The following is a 13,882-nucleotide window of genomic DNA, read 5'->3' as shown; positions in this document are numbered from 1 at the left end:
GATCCTGATGGAGCTAAAAAACAAAATGCAGTTGCACTTCCCCTTAACCTCATTTTCACCATTTTATTCTTTTTGCCTAACCTCAACCCACGCATCAGGAAGGTTTTTTAAAAAAAAGCTTAATGACAAAAATATCATGTATTGGGGGCAGCCGTGGCCTAGAGGTTGGAGAATCGGCTTGTGATAGGAAGGTCGCCGGTTTGATTCCCCCACTGGACAGCCAGGAACAAATTTGAGTGTGGAGGAGTGAAAATGTCCCCACCCCTTCATTAGCCAGCTAATGTTCCCTTGAGCAAGGCACTTAACCCTCAATATGCTCCCCAGGCGCTTGATGCAGCCCACTGCTCCTGTGTGTTTCACTGCATGTTCCGTGTGTGTGTGTTTCAATCAGTGATGGGTTAAATGCAGAGAAGTAATTTCCCAGCTTGGGATTAATAAAGTAAATTTAAAAAAAAAAAAAACAGTAGAATACAAGCTGTTACTGATCATTTTAATTCCTTAAAACTAAGCAATGTTACATTTGCTTACTTAGTAGAAATAATGTGGGATATCACTTTCAAACAACCTCAAAGTCTTGAACAGGAAACTTCTGCATCATTAGCATTACAGCAAGATGCTCATTTTAAAGAGCAACTAATGTTGTAATGCTGCCTTAAATACTGCACTTTGCTAGTGCCAACTGAAAATCACATCAACTGTTGACAACTGGATGCCGATAGCCATTGGTCCTGCCAATTTATTTTTCATTAATTTATGGAAAACATATAAAAACCAATATACGGTGATAATTAACTAGTAACTTTGTGCCTAATATGTATTTTTACATCCTGAATTAGACTAAAATCTCTGTCAAAGATCTGATCCATGTCAGTACCTTCTAACATGTGAGTGAGGGCTCGAAGCACTGGTACTACAACAGCACAAACAGAGGCACATTAAAATAAAGCAGCTGCTGGCTTGACCACCTGATGGCCCACTTGACTGCAGTTATCCACATTAGCTGGCCTCCTTACATGCTTGCTAACAAGTTATTTGCAGTATTAGATGTCCAAAATTGACAACACTGTGAACAAAGGCTAGCTTAAAGTTAAAGTTAGTTAGGAAATACCACCATGTTTTCTGGTCTCATGTAGCAACACTATCAAAAATATTTGTATGTCTCCACTACCCAGACAGCCCAGTTTTATGAAATGACCATCTTTTCAGCAGTGAGATACCGCTTTAACTACTAATTTTCCTGGAGCTGTTTAATAAGTAATTCAGTCTGAACAGGGTTGAAAGTGTCACTTTTCAGCCTTGTCAAACTCATCTTCACAAGATCCCCGATGGCAGGTTTCTCTCCAATCATGCCATTTGGTGCAGCTTTATAATTTGATTAAGGTGTCATAATGAAATTTTCATTATTCATGATTCTGTGGCAGCTGCGATAAAACTAACACAGATGGCCCTATAGAGGGGAAACAGTGATGCCAGTGTTGATTCTTCAATCTCCTAAGTCACTTTTACCAAATGTGAGTTTTTCTTTTTGACATCATTTCAACCATATTATTAAATCACTTCAAACATATTTAAATTGCATGTCCATTTTTAAGTAGGTTACTTGTTGTATTTTGTTGTAAATCACCCCTTTCCTTCATTTCCTTAAATGTAGCTAAAACTTATGATAAGAACCCAAACAAAACCCAATTTTCCCTGCAAATATTCACTTGTTTTTGCATTGATAACCAAATAATTTTTTTTCATTATGATTATCCACTTATAGTTCAATCATTCTACAGTAAATTGCTGGAATTACTTTGGGATGCACGGCTTTCAGCATGAAGTTAATGTCACAAAACTAAAGACAAAGCTAAATCTACACAGTAATAGGAACTACGCAGTTATTTTCTTTTTCACTGCACACATAATCACAGAGTTCCTTGCTGTCATGTGAGGTTAATACAATTTTTCTATAAGAAATCAAGCTGCCTGTAAAAATGCCGCAAATTTCTTGTATGTGTCTGGATTTTAAAGTTGTGTTCAATCTATTTGTAAATTTCAGAGCCAAAACTGCCAGATGTTGCACTTCACTCAGCTGCTACTAACATTCTGCCCATGAGTGGGAGTCTAGCAGCTCCACGAACTATCAGGACCACTGTGACATATGTTTGTTATGAATTACAAAGAATTGTAGTTCAGGCATTAACCCTCTTTGTCAGCAGCAAGCATAAATTATGTGCATGATCAGTTTTCCACTGCAAACCCAACAAGTGTAATTGTGAAGCAGACAACTCTAGAAGTCAAAAAGCCCCAAGGTTTCATTTTATGGCCACAAAGGTCCTGCCCTGTATTTACAGGCCAAAAACAGGAGCACAAAGCAGCCATTTACAAAATCCACAAAACATTCATCTAAGTATGACATAACCAAGGTGTGCAAGTTCAAGTTCAGCTACCATGGCAACTTGTGCTGAGAAACTAACCTGGTCCAGAGCAGGCTAACTCAGGCTCAGCGTCCGTTGTGGCTTTGGCAGAGGTCCTGTAACACTGATCCAACAGAAAAGAGGTCATTTTGTTGAAATCATTAATCAAATATATATAATACACACATGAACACATATAGAGGAAGAGATATAATTAACAGGTTCTCTGCTTTAACTGTTTGAATATATTACGTCTGATTTGATTATAAAGACTAAAAGAATGAGACAGGAAATGTGGAGAGGGATGGCATGTGGCTAAAGGCCACAGGTTGGAAATGAACCCCCCTACTGCCAGTGACTCAATACATGGGACGCACACTTTACAAACTGAGCTGCCTTGATTTCATTACATCTTAATTTCGTTACTACCTTTGCATTCAATCTCTCGGCATTTATGTCAGCCTCATAAGTTTCCAAAAGTAGGCTCTTCTCGCTGGCGTGCACGTCACCTCTATATCTTTGCCATTGCTGCGTGTAGATCGATTAAATCTCTGCTCGGCCTCACGGGCTGCTAAAGAATATCGTACAATGGCTTATATTAGTATGATTACATGCGCTTCAAATAACCTTTATGGAACTGCTTTAGCCCAGACTGATTTGGCAGGTTTATGCAAATCAAGGTACTGGACTTTCTTAAGGGGGCAGGGGCTTTCTTTTAAGGAGCAGGCCCCGGGAGAAGATTTTTATCGATAGGTTCGAGCGCGGTTAGCCATAGTAGTTTAGCACATGCAAGAACACACACTCAAAAGACACGCCGTGTAATCAATAAACCTGACAAAAGCAACGTCGTAGAACAACAACAGACTGTGGTGACAGCATGTCTTGTAGCCAAAAGCATAAACACTAAACTGTATATGATATTGTTTGTTAGCTAACAAGAACTGTGAACTTTTAGCACGTGTTACCGTTTACTTATAAACGGTTAGTTAATGCTAGCTTAATTGCCGTTCAAACAAACACAATAACGCAATGAGCATTTAGCCCTTACAGCCAAAGAACAAAACAGATTACCTACCAATTAAATTAGCTTTTGCCTAAATGTCAAATGTCGTGTGTGTCAGCATCTGTTCACCTGACTCACAGTGGGCTCAGGCGGCGCCTGTGCTAAAACGGCCCTGTTAGCTGCCCTTCGTGCCCCTCATACAGTAATAACCAACGTTAAATTATCTGTGTCATGAATCTGTAGCAAACATTAGGTCGTTTAACAGCACTCACCGCAGTTTTGATTGTGTTTCCTCTCTTCTCCGGGATAAAATATTCAGGCTCAGGCTGTTGACCGTTTCCAGAAAATCGTTTCCTAATCCAAATAAAAATGGTTGCCGGAAGTGGCATATCATCTTGCTTTCATTTTTTTTCAAGATTAAAACCACTTGCGGGTGGTTTTAATGTCGTGACCGATCAGGATATGCTGTTACGGCGAAACAGTTCAGGAAAAAAAGGAAATGCGGGTCAGGTTCAGCGGTGAACAACCGCCAGGTACTCCACCAATATTCCGCAAAACGAGGAAAAGGAGTAGATGAAAATACGCATCTTGACTCAAACGAGGGCTGAAAATCCAGTAGGCGAGTAGAGGTAGCCAACCTGCTCAAGAGCTTGTTTGAAAAAATACAACCCAAAATATAGGAGGTTAGATTAATCCATCCATCCATCCATCCATTTTCTATACCGCTTATCCGTCAGGGTCACGGGTTAGATTAAGCCTTAAATTTTAAATAGACTGATTACAAAACAGCTTCAGTGGATGATAACCAGCAAAAATCACCACACAAGAACAGATTTAAAAGGATAAACAGATGATGGAGAATGCATATAGAAAATGCAGAAACTTTATTTTCCTTTATAAACCACATTTGTCCAAAAAAAAAATGTCATGGTGGTCGCCAATAGAGAAAGAGACAAATTTCTTGTATGTGTCTGGACGGATTTTGAAGTCGTGTTCAGTCTATTCGCAAATGTGCTAACATTACATATGCTGTAAGGTTAGACCGATTATTGGCCTTTACCTTTGTCTACACAAAAGCACCAAGGTTTAAGTTTCAATGTTGAGCTGAATTTTCCGAGCCAAAACTGCCAGATGTTGCTCTTCACTCAGCCGCTACTAACATTCTGCCCATGAGTGGGAGTCCAGCAGCTCCACAAACTATCAGGACCGCTGTGACATATGTTTGTTATGAATTACAAAGAATTGTAGTTCAGGCATTAACCCTCTTTGTCAGCAGCAAGCATAGATTATGTGCATGATCGGTTTTCCTCTGCATACCCAACAAGTGTAAATATTGTGAAGCAGACAATTCTAGAAGTCAAATTAAAAAGGATCAAATAGGATAAAGAGATGATGGAGAATGCATATAGAAAATGCAGAAACTTTATTTTTCTTTAAAAACCACATATGTTGAAAAAACATATCATGGTGGTCACCAATAGAGGAAGAGAAACAAGAAAGGCACAAAAGTCCAAGCATCCCCATTTTTGTAAAAAGAGACCATAATTAGTTCTTGTATTGCGGACGGTATGGTCCATATCCTAGTGTGGCGTAGTAATGGTTTAGTTTAGCCACGGGTGAAGTTGGAGCTCTGTTAGTGTAGGACGCAGCCAGTAGCCAATGCTCAAACACTTCCACAACAAATCCTGGCAATCTGGAGGGAAAGAAAGATGATTAAATTTAGCTGGCAGCCACAGTGATCCATTAGAATGTGAGCTAAAATCAAAAGATTTGTGTTTGGTTATGAGCATGTATTTCTTACTTTCAGACAGCTTGTCGCTGATTGTCAGCTCCTCTCTGAGGAAACGTGCGGTATCAAATCGAACTTTTCTGTGGAGGAGTTCATATAGCACCACTCCAATCTGCCACACTGTGCTGGGGCCGGGCCTGTAGGAAGACTGAATGTACCACTCCGGAGGGACATGTTGAAGGGTACCTTGAACACACAGACATAACAATAATTGAGAATGAAAAGTAGCTTTGTGTACATGATAAAGTCACAAGTAGGTAAATTAGTCAAAGGCAGGAGACAAAGATAGATAGCTTACCACAGAAGACACGGTAGGCAGATTTTTTCTTGAAGAAACAGCTCAGGCCAAAGTCAATCAAACGAACACGTGGCACATCTGAGCTGGTCTCAATCAGGATGTTTTCTATCTTGATATCCCGATGAAAAATGCTCTTATCTTCAAGTTCCTTTGCTGCTTCAACCAGTTGTTTAAATATGATCTGAAAGAGAGACACACACAAAGAGGGAAGTGAGGGATCGGAGAGGGGGAAGGGGCTGTGGGGTGGTGGGGTGATATTTTTTCATGGCTGTGACTTTGGGTCAACTTTGGATTCAAATAAACCCACACACACACACACATACACACACACACACACACACACACAAACACACACACATACACAAGCACACACGCAATTTACCTTTGCCTTGTCCTCCTGTATGGGGCCTCTGTTGATCTTGATGAAATTTAAAAGGTCCATGCAAGGCACTGGTCTCTCCAGCACCAGGACCAGCTCCCGACCAAGATCATACCAGTCCAGGAGGGAAACAGCTGCTGAATCCTCCACTAATTCAGTCCTTCCATCTTGAAGTTTTAACATAGCAGCTACTTCAACTGGGATTTTTTTCCCATTTTGGTCCTGAAACATCAAAACAGCATGTCGTATGACAAAGAGAAGTTCCATAGGTTTACAGAAAACTGTAGCCTGGTTGGTGTCGCTCACTTACCTCTGCTTTGCACCACAGTTTGCCTTTGGTTATGTGTTTGATGGCAACCTACAAGACACAAATAATACTTTAATTTAATTTAATGCCTGTAACTGTGGGGACAAAAATATGTTTACACGTTCACATTGTGAGGACCTGCCTTACTAATGGGGACAAAATGCAAGTCCCCACAATGTAAATTATTAAATATTTGGGTGAAGACTGGGTAAGGGTTATGATTAGGCAAGTGATGTTTATTGTTATGGTTATGTGGTGGTTAAACCTCCAGGAAATGAATGTAAGTCTGTGTCATCGCCAGAATGATGGAAATGGTGTGTATGTGTGCGTGTGTGTGTATATGTGTATGTTTGAGAATGTGTGTGTTATACTTACAGGTAGATTATCTGCTTTGCGATAGCCGGAAAACACACATCCAAAGCCTCCTTCACCGAGCTGATCCCCCTGCCAGTATCTGGCCTCAAATTCAGCTAAACAGACAAACACATGTTTTGTTTAACTACAGCTGCTAGGAGCATCAATTACACTTAACGAAAGCTCTAATATGAATCATTTCTATGTGGGACCTACACCCCCGATTCTGATAAAGATGAAAGAAGTAATTACTACTTACCTCTTCGGGCTTTTATCAGATCCTTTTTGGTGGGCAAGCCCTTCCTTCTTTTTGTGAGTGGTCCATCCTCACCAGCGGCAGCCTTCCTCTTACTTGTGCTCTTGCTCACATCTTTCTCAGTTGTATTGCCCCTGTTCAACTGGTTACTGCTGCTCTCTACACATGAGAAAAAAACAAGAAGACCATCAGGTTATTGACCAGCCACTAAAGGAGACAATAAGTCCACCACTGCCATTCATTGGCTTCCGAAATGACAAAATAACAACAAAAGAATTATTTTGGATATTTCTATATCATATATTTTGTTTTTGTTTGTTTTTTAGATCAATATCTAATCAGTTCATGTACTGTACATTTCTAAACTTTCGGAAATAATAAATCCACAAAATCTATACATGGTGTTTGATAACTAATAATGCCGAACACTCTAAGCAGTAACTTCTCCATCACACAGCAGACAGACAGTGGAGCACCTTCTCTCACAGGCTGCTACAGCTCCACTGTCGAAGGGACAGATACAGGAAATCTTTCCTGCCACCTGCCATCACACTGTACAGTAACAGCTAAACTCTGATCATAACATACACTCACTACAGTCAATACTGCTTATTTATTGTATATACAGTTTTATATTGCTTTATATATTGATATTTTTACATAATTTGTATAGGTTATTTGTTTTCTTTTTACGGTATTGTCACTGTGTGTAAAGCTATCTATCTATCTTCACATCATTTGCTTACCACTGTCAGTGTTCACTGAAGAGGACACTGATCTCTGGTTCAAGTCAAGTCTGCACCCCTTTGAAGGTCCAACTCCATCTTTTCTGATTTTGATGAGCGGTTCCTTCTTAGTGGTGTTTTGGGGTTCACATTCAGAAAGCCTTATCTTCTTTCTTGGTGCGTCCTTTTCTGGACTGGCTTTCCTCTTACTTGTTCTACTCCAGCCATCTTGTGCAAAAGCTGCACTTTCTTCAGTTGTGCTGCCGCTCTCTGCAAATGAGAAAAAAACACATGGGAACATCAAATTATTGTGAATTGTAGTCAGTGAATGTATTGTATAATGTATGTATGTATGTATAAACTGTATAAACTGTACACACATAGGAGAAAGCATTCAACATCATCAGAGATCTTTCTCAAGGTACTAACTCTGAAATCATATCGATAATTTGCATGAGTGACTGAAGGTTTGCCTAGATTTCTCACTTACTGCCTTCACTCCTGAGGGCAACACGACCTTGATTCTTAATCTTTTTTGCAGAGTTGCTATCCATGATGTACAACAGAAGCTTTTAATCCAATGACCACAAGTAACAAACGATTGTCGGTCCAAAACGTGTGTCTTCGCCTGAGTGTTCAAAGGACTTAAAGGAGACTCAAAGGAGTGAAATCCACTTGGTCTGATAAACGGAACACGGAATGTTCTCTGATGACACCTCCAAAGCAAAGTATTCCGGAATATGTTTAGTGGAACTTGTATGTAAGATGTTGTGATGTCAGCAATATGGCTGTGGCCTAGAGGTTGGAGAAGCAGGTTGTGATCGGAGGGTCACCGGTTTGATTCCCCCACCAGATGGGCAGGAAAACTCCCCCCCCCCCCCAACTTTCAACTAAGGATGGGTCAAATGCAGAAGATGAATTCGGTGTGTGTATGTAAAAATATATATACTTGACCCATCCTTAGTTGAACACACACATGCAACACCCGGCAAATTACATGCAGTGAAACACACACAGGAGCAGTGGGCAGCATCAAGCGGGAGCATATTGAGGGGGTTAAGTGCCTTGCTCAAGGGCACATCGGCCGGCTAATGGAGGGGTGGGGACATTTTTTGCATTAATCACTCCACCACACCCAAAGTTTTCCAGCCCGTCCGGTGGGGGAATCGAACCAGTGACCCTCCGATCACAAGCCGCTTCTCCAACCTCTAAATATTTTTAGAGCACTAATACATTGTGTTGAATATGGACACAGCTCTGGGCTATGGGGTTTTTTTTAAAATAAAACTTAAGTCATTGCAATTCATATTTGTGCATTCATCATGCATAAGAATGGACAATCTGTAAAGAGAGCAGCTTTTGGCATTTATAGCACTAAATGTGTCAAATCATAAAAATGTTTAAATGATTATATCCATTAATACATTTTTATTATAGATTTGTTTCTTATAATTTGCAGCAATTTTCTTGAAACTCTGTCTTATTAATGCAGTCTTTCTCAACTGCCAGTTTCACTCTTAACCCCATAAGGACCAAATGTTAGTCCTACTGGAGTCAGATGTGAAGATCTTGCCTTCTGTGGACTAAGCTACCCTCTTGTTTGAATTCCACTAGCAACACCCCAGTATGTGACCTGGAGGCTTCAGAGAGGGCAGGTCATCAAGCAACAGCAGATAAAGTGTAGCTTGTCTCAAAGAAAGGCTAAAAGGAGAATAGGGCCAGACAGATAAGAGAGTCAAAGACAGTTGACTCATCTCAAATATTGAAGTGCAGAAGCTGTAGAGGCAAGACAACACCAAACCAAAGTACTGGAGGTTTAGCTGCCAATAGCATGCTTGACAGAATGAAATGAAATTGACTGAATGGTAAGCCTCTAGATTCTCTGTCAGTATGCATCCTGTCTTTAGAGCTGCAGTGTATTACTGAGGCAGTTTAAACAGATGGGGAAATAAAGAGCTGCACACACTTAACTGTGCACACAACATCAAGCATTTGATGCATTTCAAATCTCTCTTTGCCACATTTATTGAGCACATACTTGTTTTCAAGACACCTGGGAAAGGATTTTCTCAACTGTGGGTGGATTCAAGTATTGACCAGCCATTGACAGATTTGATATTCATCCAAGGTAATTTTACTGATTAGTTCCCTCTTAGGCAGAGTGAATGTACGTTAATCAGTGGAATCACCTGCGATGACTCTGATAGGTCCAAAAGTCATTCCTCCTTTTCTTTGTGACATTAAAACCGATGCCGCTACTGAAGTGTCCTCTGGATGAGGCACAGGTGTTTGCTCTTCAAGGAGCTTTTCAGTTTCAAAGCAGCAGGCCTCACTGGGACTACACACAACATGTGATGACAAACTGACAAAATACAAATAACAAAACACCGATGAAATATAATAATTGGAGTGTAATAAATCAAAATATGTTTGGTGGATCTCCTTTGTTACTGTTCTAAAGTAGTGATGGGGAATGTGTTAGCTGTCATGTGCCCTTTTACATATTCACACATGCAACAGATGTGATCCAGTATTATAAATAATCTGGAGTTATGTCTCCATCCTTTTGTCCACTTCTTTTAGTCTTTTTGCTCTGTTGATATCTGCTAAGTCCTGAGTAAAATATCTGGCCCCTCGGCATCTGCATGCTGGGATTACCTGCTAGTTACTTGCTAGTGCTGAAAACAATGTCAATGAGAACAATATGTAGACCATCAAAACACAACAATGAGCTTAAAGATGCAAAAAGCTTAATACAAACAGCCCTGTGTTAATTTTCTGCAGGTTCATCACAGTGAAGGTCTGCTTTCCCATATGCATAACTGTGATTTGTTGTTCTTAATATATTATTGCAGCCTTAAGGAATTCACTGTGAAGGTATTGGGAAAGGGTTTGTTACAATTAACTATGTTACAATTTCATGTTATTCATCAAGTAAAGACATTATAACAAGTCTGGCATTTAGGATGAAATATGAACATGACATTCATTTCCTGGGTGTACACACCTGCAGCCTTGATTGGTTACGAGTTTGTAATGTAAGCTTGGGCTATGTCATTTATGACTCCATCAGAAGAATTTCTCTTTTGATCAAGCTTAAGCTAAGATACATATCCATCTGGCCTTCTCTTTAGTTTCATCTCCTCCTCTTTTCCATTTTATTGCTCTGCTTATCTTCACCTCATAGGAAGAGAAGAGTGGCACTGACAGCGAGGAAGTATGTCGAAAATCTTACTGGAATTGATGACTTACAGTAACATCTTTCCACTGAAATTAAGCAAAACTCATACGCTTATGAGTAATGATGTATTGCCTAATGACATTTATTGTGGGCATGGAAATTTCACAGGTTTTCTGTCTCTCAACTATCTTCATATTGCAGACCCAGCACTGACTGACTGTGACTCACCATATACGATTTGAATATCTTTAATTGGGATCTATTGCATGTTGGTGTTCATCTGTACTCTATACATAATGTCAATAAGGTATTTAGTGTACTTTCAGTCAGGCAGAATATTGCGATAATTAGGTATCCACCCACATGCATCTTACAGAAGGCACACATACATACACAAAGCTAGGCTGGTGCACGAGTCTTTCCTAGATGCATCAGGGTATTTCAATGTGATAATTGCCTGAGGCAAAATATTATTTTGCCACTGTCATCATTACAAAACTCACTTGTGTGCACAAAATTAACTTGATAGCTAGTGACTGGACTTGGGAGTTTGTTCCTGCAATGCACCAGTGTGATTATATTTGTTTATGCCATTAACATGGGAGACTTGTCTCCAGCTATGTCGGGCATTAGAGGATAACTCTTCAATTGCATGCTTTGTATTCACCATGGTTCAGCTGATTTCAGACTCAGTATGCATCAGTAGCTCACTGGTTTGTTGGTCTGCTGCAACTGGGTGAGAGCTTGAAGAAAAGTTAAGTAAAACTACTCTTAAAGTGACTGTGTTCTGTGTGTGTGTGTCCATGCATGAGTGTGAGAAAAACACATTCACAGGTAGAGATCCAAATATTCCTCGTGCAATAAGCACCAATAGATGCCATGTGTCATGTTTCATTATTGTTCATGCCATGACTCAGTGGCCCCGTTGCTTGATAGGCAATCTAGTGAATTTCTCTGCTGTCAATCAGTAACACCCGTCCCCGTCAAATTACACTCTGCTCTCCTGGTTCCACTCCTGTCTCTGATCACATCATTAGCTGCTTCTGTCATCTAGCGTGCAATGTCAACCACAAGGGGAGATCTGCATTCTGAAACACCCCCCAACCCCTGCCCACACACACACACACACACACACTTTTGTATTCTATTCTACAGAAATAGGTGTGTGAAATACCTTTGTGTGGATCATACATAAAAAGATAAACACACATACACTCACACCTTGCAGCCCATTGCACTAAACATGAGCGAGAGAGATGCGTCACCAGCCCATTTTCATTATGCCAGCTCTTTCCCAAAAGTAGAAAAAAGCCTAAAGAGATGCTCTTTAGCTCCTCTCCATCTTTGCTGTTGTACATCTGGGGAATATTTAAGTTTTTCACTTGTTCAGTTTCACTCAGACACACAGTTGCTTGTATATAACTACCTGTGCATGGGCACAAAAAATTAATCTTATTACTGATTAAGTGTTAAAGTAAGAATACTTTATACTTTATATTTTGCAGGTTCAGTATGAAATTCCTTGCACTTCAAAAAAGTTAATTTTGTCAAAGTAACAACCATTAATAAACAGGGGATTTGGGATTCATTCAGCTAATGAAAGCATAATTAATGAAGTACAAATGGCCGATGGTGTGCATGGCCTGGCCCCAGTCCCATAAAGGAAACATTCAGTACTAGATTTAGAAGCAGGACTTTGTCTGGGAGTTTACAAATGTCATTTAGACACTTGTCCCTTGTGTGAAATCACACTGAGAAGTACCAGTTTTACGCTTTGCATTGCCTAATAATATGGAAACCATATTTTTGCCTAAAAACGTGGATTCCATATTATTAGGCAAATTCCGCTCACCTTATCTTTAAACTGAGAGCTGTATGGTGGAGGTGTCTTTACTTTCTAGTGTGTTTCAGGAAAAATCACATCAACATCTCATGAAATGGCTTTGACATTTGACATTCAACATTACCGAATGACTGGCATGGGAACACTGTATGTGCACTTCAACATCCAGGAATAGGTATTACCCTTTTCTTGGCACAGGGAGCCTTACAGGAAATATTCATCTTTAACATGTCATATGACTTATCTCAGAAATCTGCCAGTATATGATAGATAGCAAACAAGGGTTTCCTCACTTTCTAGCTGGATTCCCACATGTCCATGTATTTGTTGTGGAGTGATAGATCTCAGGAATATCCACGCATCAAGACAGAGTGCTGACATAAATGCATGCAGATTGGTGCTAATTCATCCGTTCTCAGGCATTATGGAATAACTGTAAATCTAATAACATAATATTCAGTGGTCTGATGTATGCATATTTTAAGTGCTTTTTGAATAGACAAGACAATTCAAGACATATGAGACCTTTCTCACCAACAGTGTAGCAATAGTAGACTTATGTTGGGTTAACTAAGTGTCCCAGTGTCTGTACTTTCTTTGTCTGCTGTTGCCCTCATATTTGTTTTTCAAAGTTGACTCAAAAACATGGTGATATATATAAAAAAAAATACTGTAAAAAGCTTTGAAACCCTTAGAGAGATTCTTGATAGAAAAACCTAAACAAAGATTGAGTGTTGAGGCTGTGATAAGAAATAAATGCCTCTTTCTTTTTGCTATGCTGGATGCTCTCCTCCTGTTAGTCACATGGAGCCCTCCATCCACACTAATGATGTGAGGCCAACCACTGAAATCAGTCACTGTTAGGGCTTCAAAGCAATGGGGAGGATCTATGGGACGATGCCAGAAAACTAAGGTCAGCGTCCTCGTTTATAAAATGGTGTTATGGTTAAATTTCTTCTGATGTAATGATGTGAACAGAAACCCACAACCAGGTGACTACTGTATTTTTAAAAACTTGCATTAAAAGGTGTAATGTACTTAAAAGAACAAAATTCAGAAAGTAAATCTGGTATATTTTTGTCTGGTTACATTGAGCTTCTGCAAAAGTTCAAATAATTCACATCATCACTACTGGCATATTTTACCTATTAAAGAAGAATTAATAGTCAATAATCAAATCAGTTAAAACATAATCACATCCAATTAGTTGTTGTTAAAAGGTGTGGTATGATATGTTAAGGCACATGCTTTTTCACTTCCTTGAATGTAGTTAGTTGAGAAGATTGCTCTCACTCTCGTTTCTATACATTAAATATGAAGCCAGAGTCAAGTGCCATTTAGCTTAGCT

The 13,882-nt window shown here is 39.6% G+C and overlaps 2 protein-coding genes across 15 annotated transcripts in view; both read right to left on the bottom strand.

Annotated features, from left to right (window-relative positions):
- Nucleotides 1–4,015, bottom strand: part of gpat2 (glycerol-3-phosphate acyltransferase 2, mitochondrial) — a 96,807-nt gene extending 92,792 nt beyond the window's left edge. For 3 of the 14 annotated variants that reach the window (XM_046387903.1, XM_046387902.1, XM_046387904.1), the window contains exons 1-2: nt 3,475–3,625; nt 2,460–2,523 (exon numbers count right to left, since the gene is read on the bottom strand). Coding sequence is in view for 4 of the 14 variants with exons in the window: in XM_046387901.1 (XP_046243857.1) it covers nt 2,460–2,523; nt 3,675–3,791 (181 nt within the window). In the remaining 10 variants the exon portion in view is untranslated. Of the gene's footprint in view, nt 1–2,459; nt 2,524–2,828; nt 3,116–3,474 lie in introns of those variants that run through there. The other 11 variants (XM_046387906.1, XM_046387907.1, XM_046387910.1 and 8 more) reach the window with 8 other exon arrangements.
- A 793-nt stretch (nt 4,016–4,808) lies between these two features.
- LOC124057792 (serine/threonine-protein kinase pim-1-like) lies at nt 4,809–8,185 on the bottom strand. Its single transcript, XM_046386348.1, has 8 exons — nt 8,001–8,185; nt 7,532–7,780; nt 6,789–6,944; nt 6,551–6,645; nt 6,179–6,226; nt 5,872–6,090; nt 5,490–5,670; nt 4,809–5,377 (listed from the first exon to the last, which is right to left on the bottom strand). Exons 1-8 carry the CDS (start codon nt 8,062–8,064, stop codon nt 5,004–5,006), a joined length of 1,386 nt encoding a protein of 461 aa, XP_046242304.1. The 5' UTR covers nt 8,065–8,185; the 3' UTR covers nt 4,809–5,003.
- Between the last annotated feature and the right edge of the window lie 5,697 nt (nt 8,186–13,882).

This window comes from Scatophagus argus, chromosome 4, assembly GCF_020382885.2.
Source record: "Scatophagus argus isolate fScaArg1 chromosome 4, fScaArg1.pri, whole genome shotgun sequence".
Classification (NCBI taxonomy): Eukaryota; Metazoa; Chordata; class Actinopteri; family Scatophagidae; genus Scatophagus; species Scatophagus argus.
The sequence above is the reverse complement of the archived record's forward strand: the minus strand, read 5'-3'. Positions and strand labels throughout refer to the sequence as shown.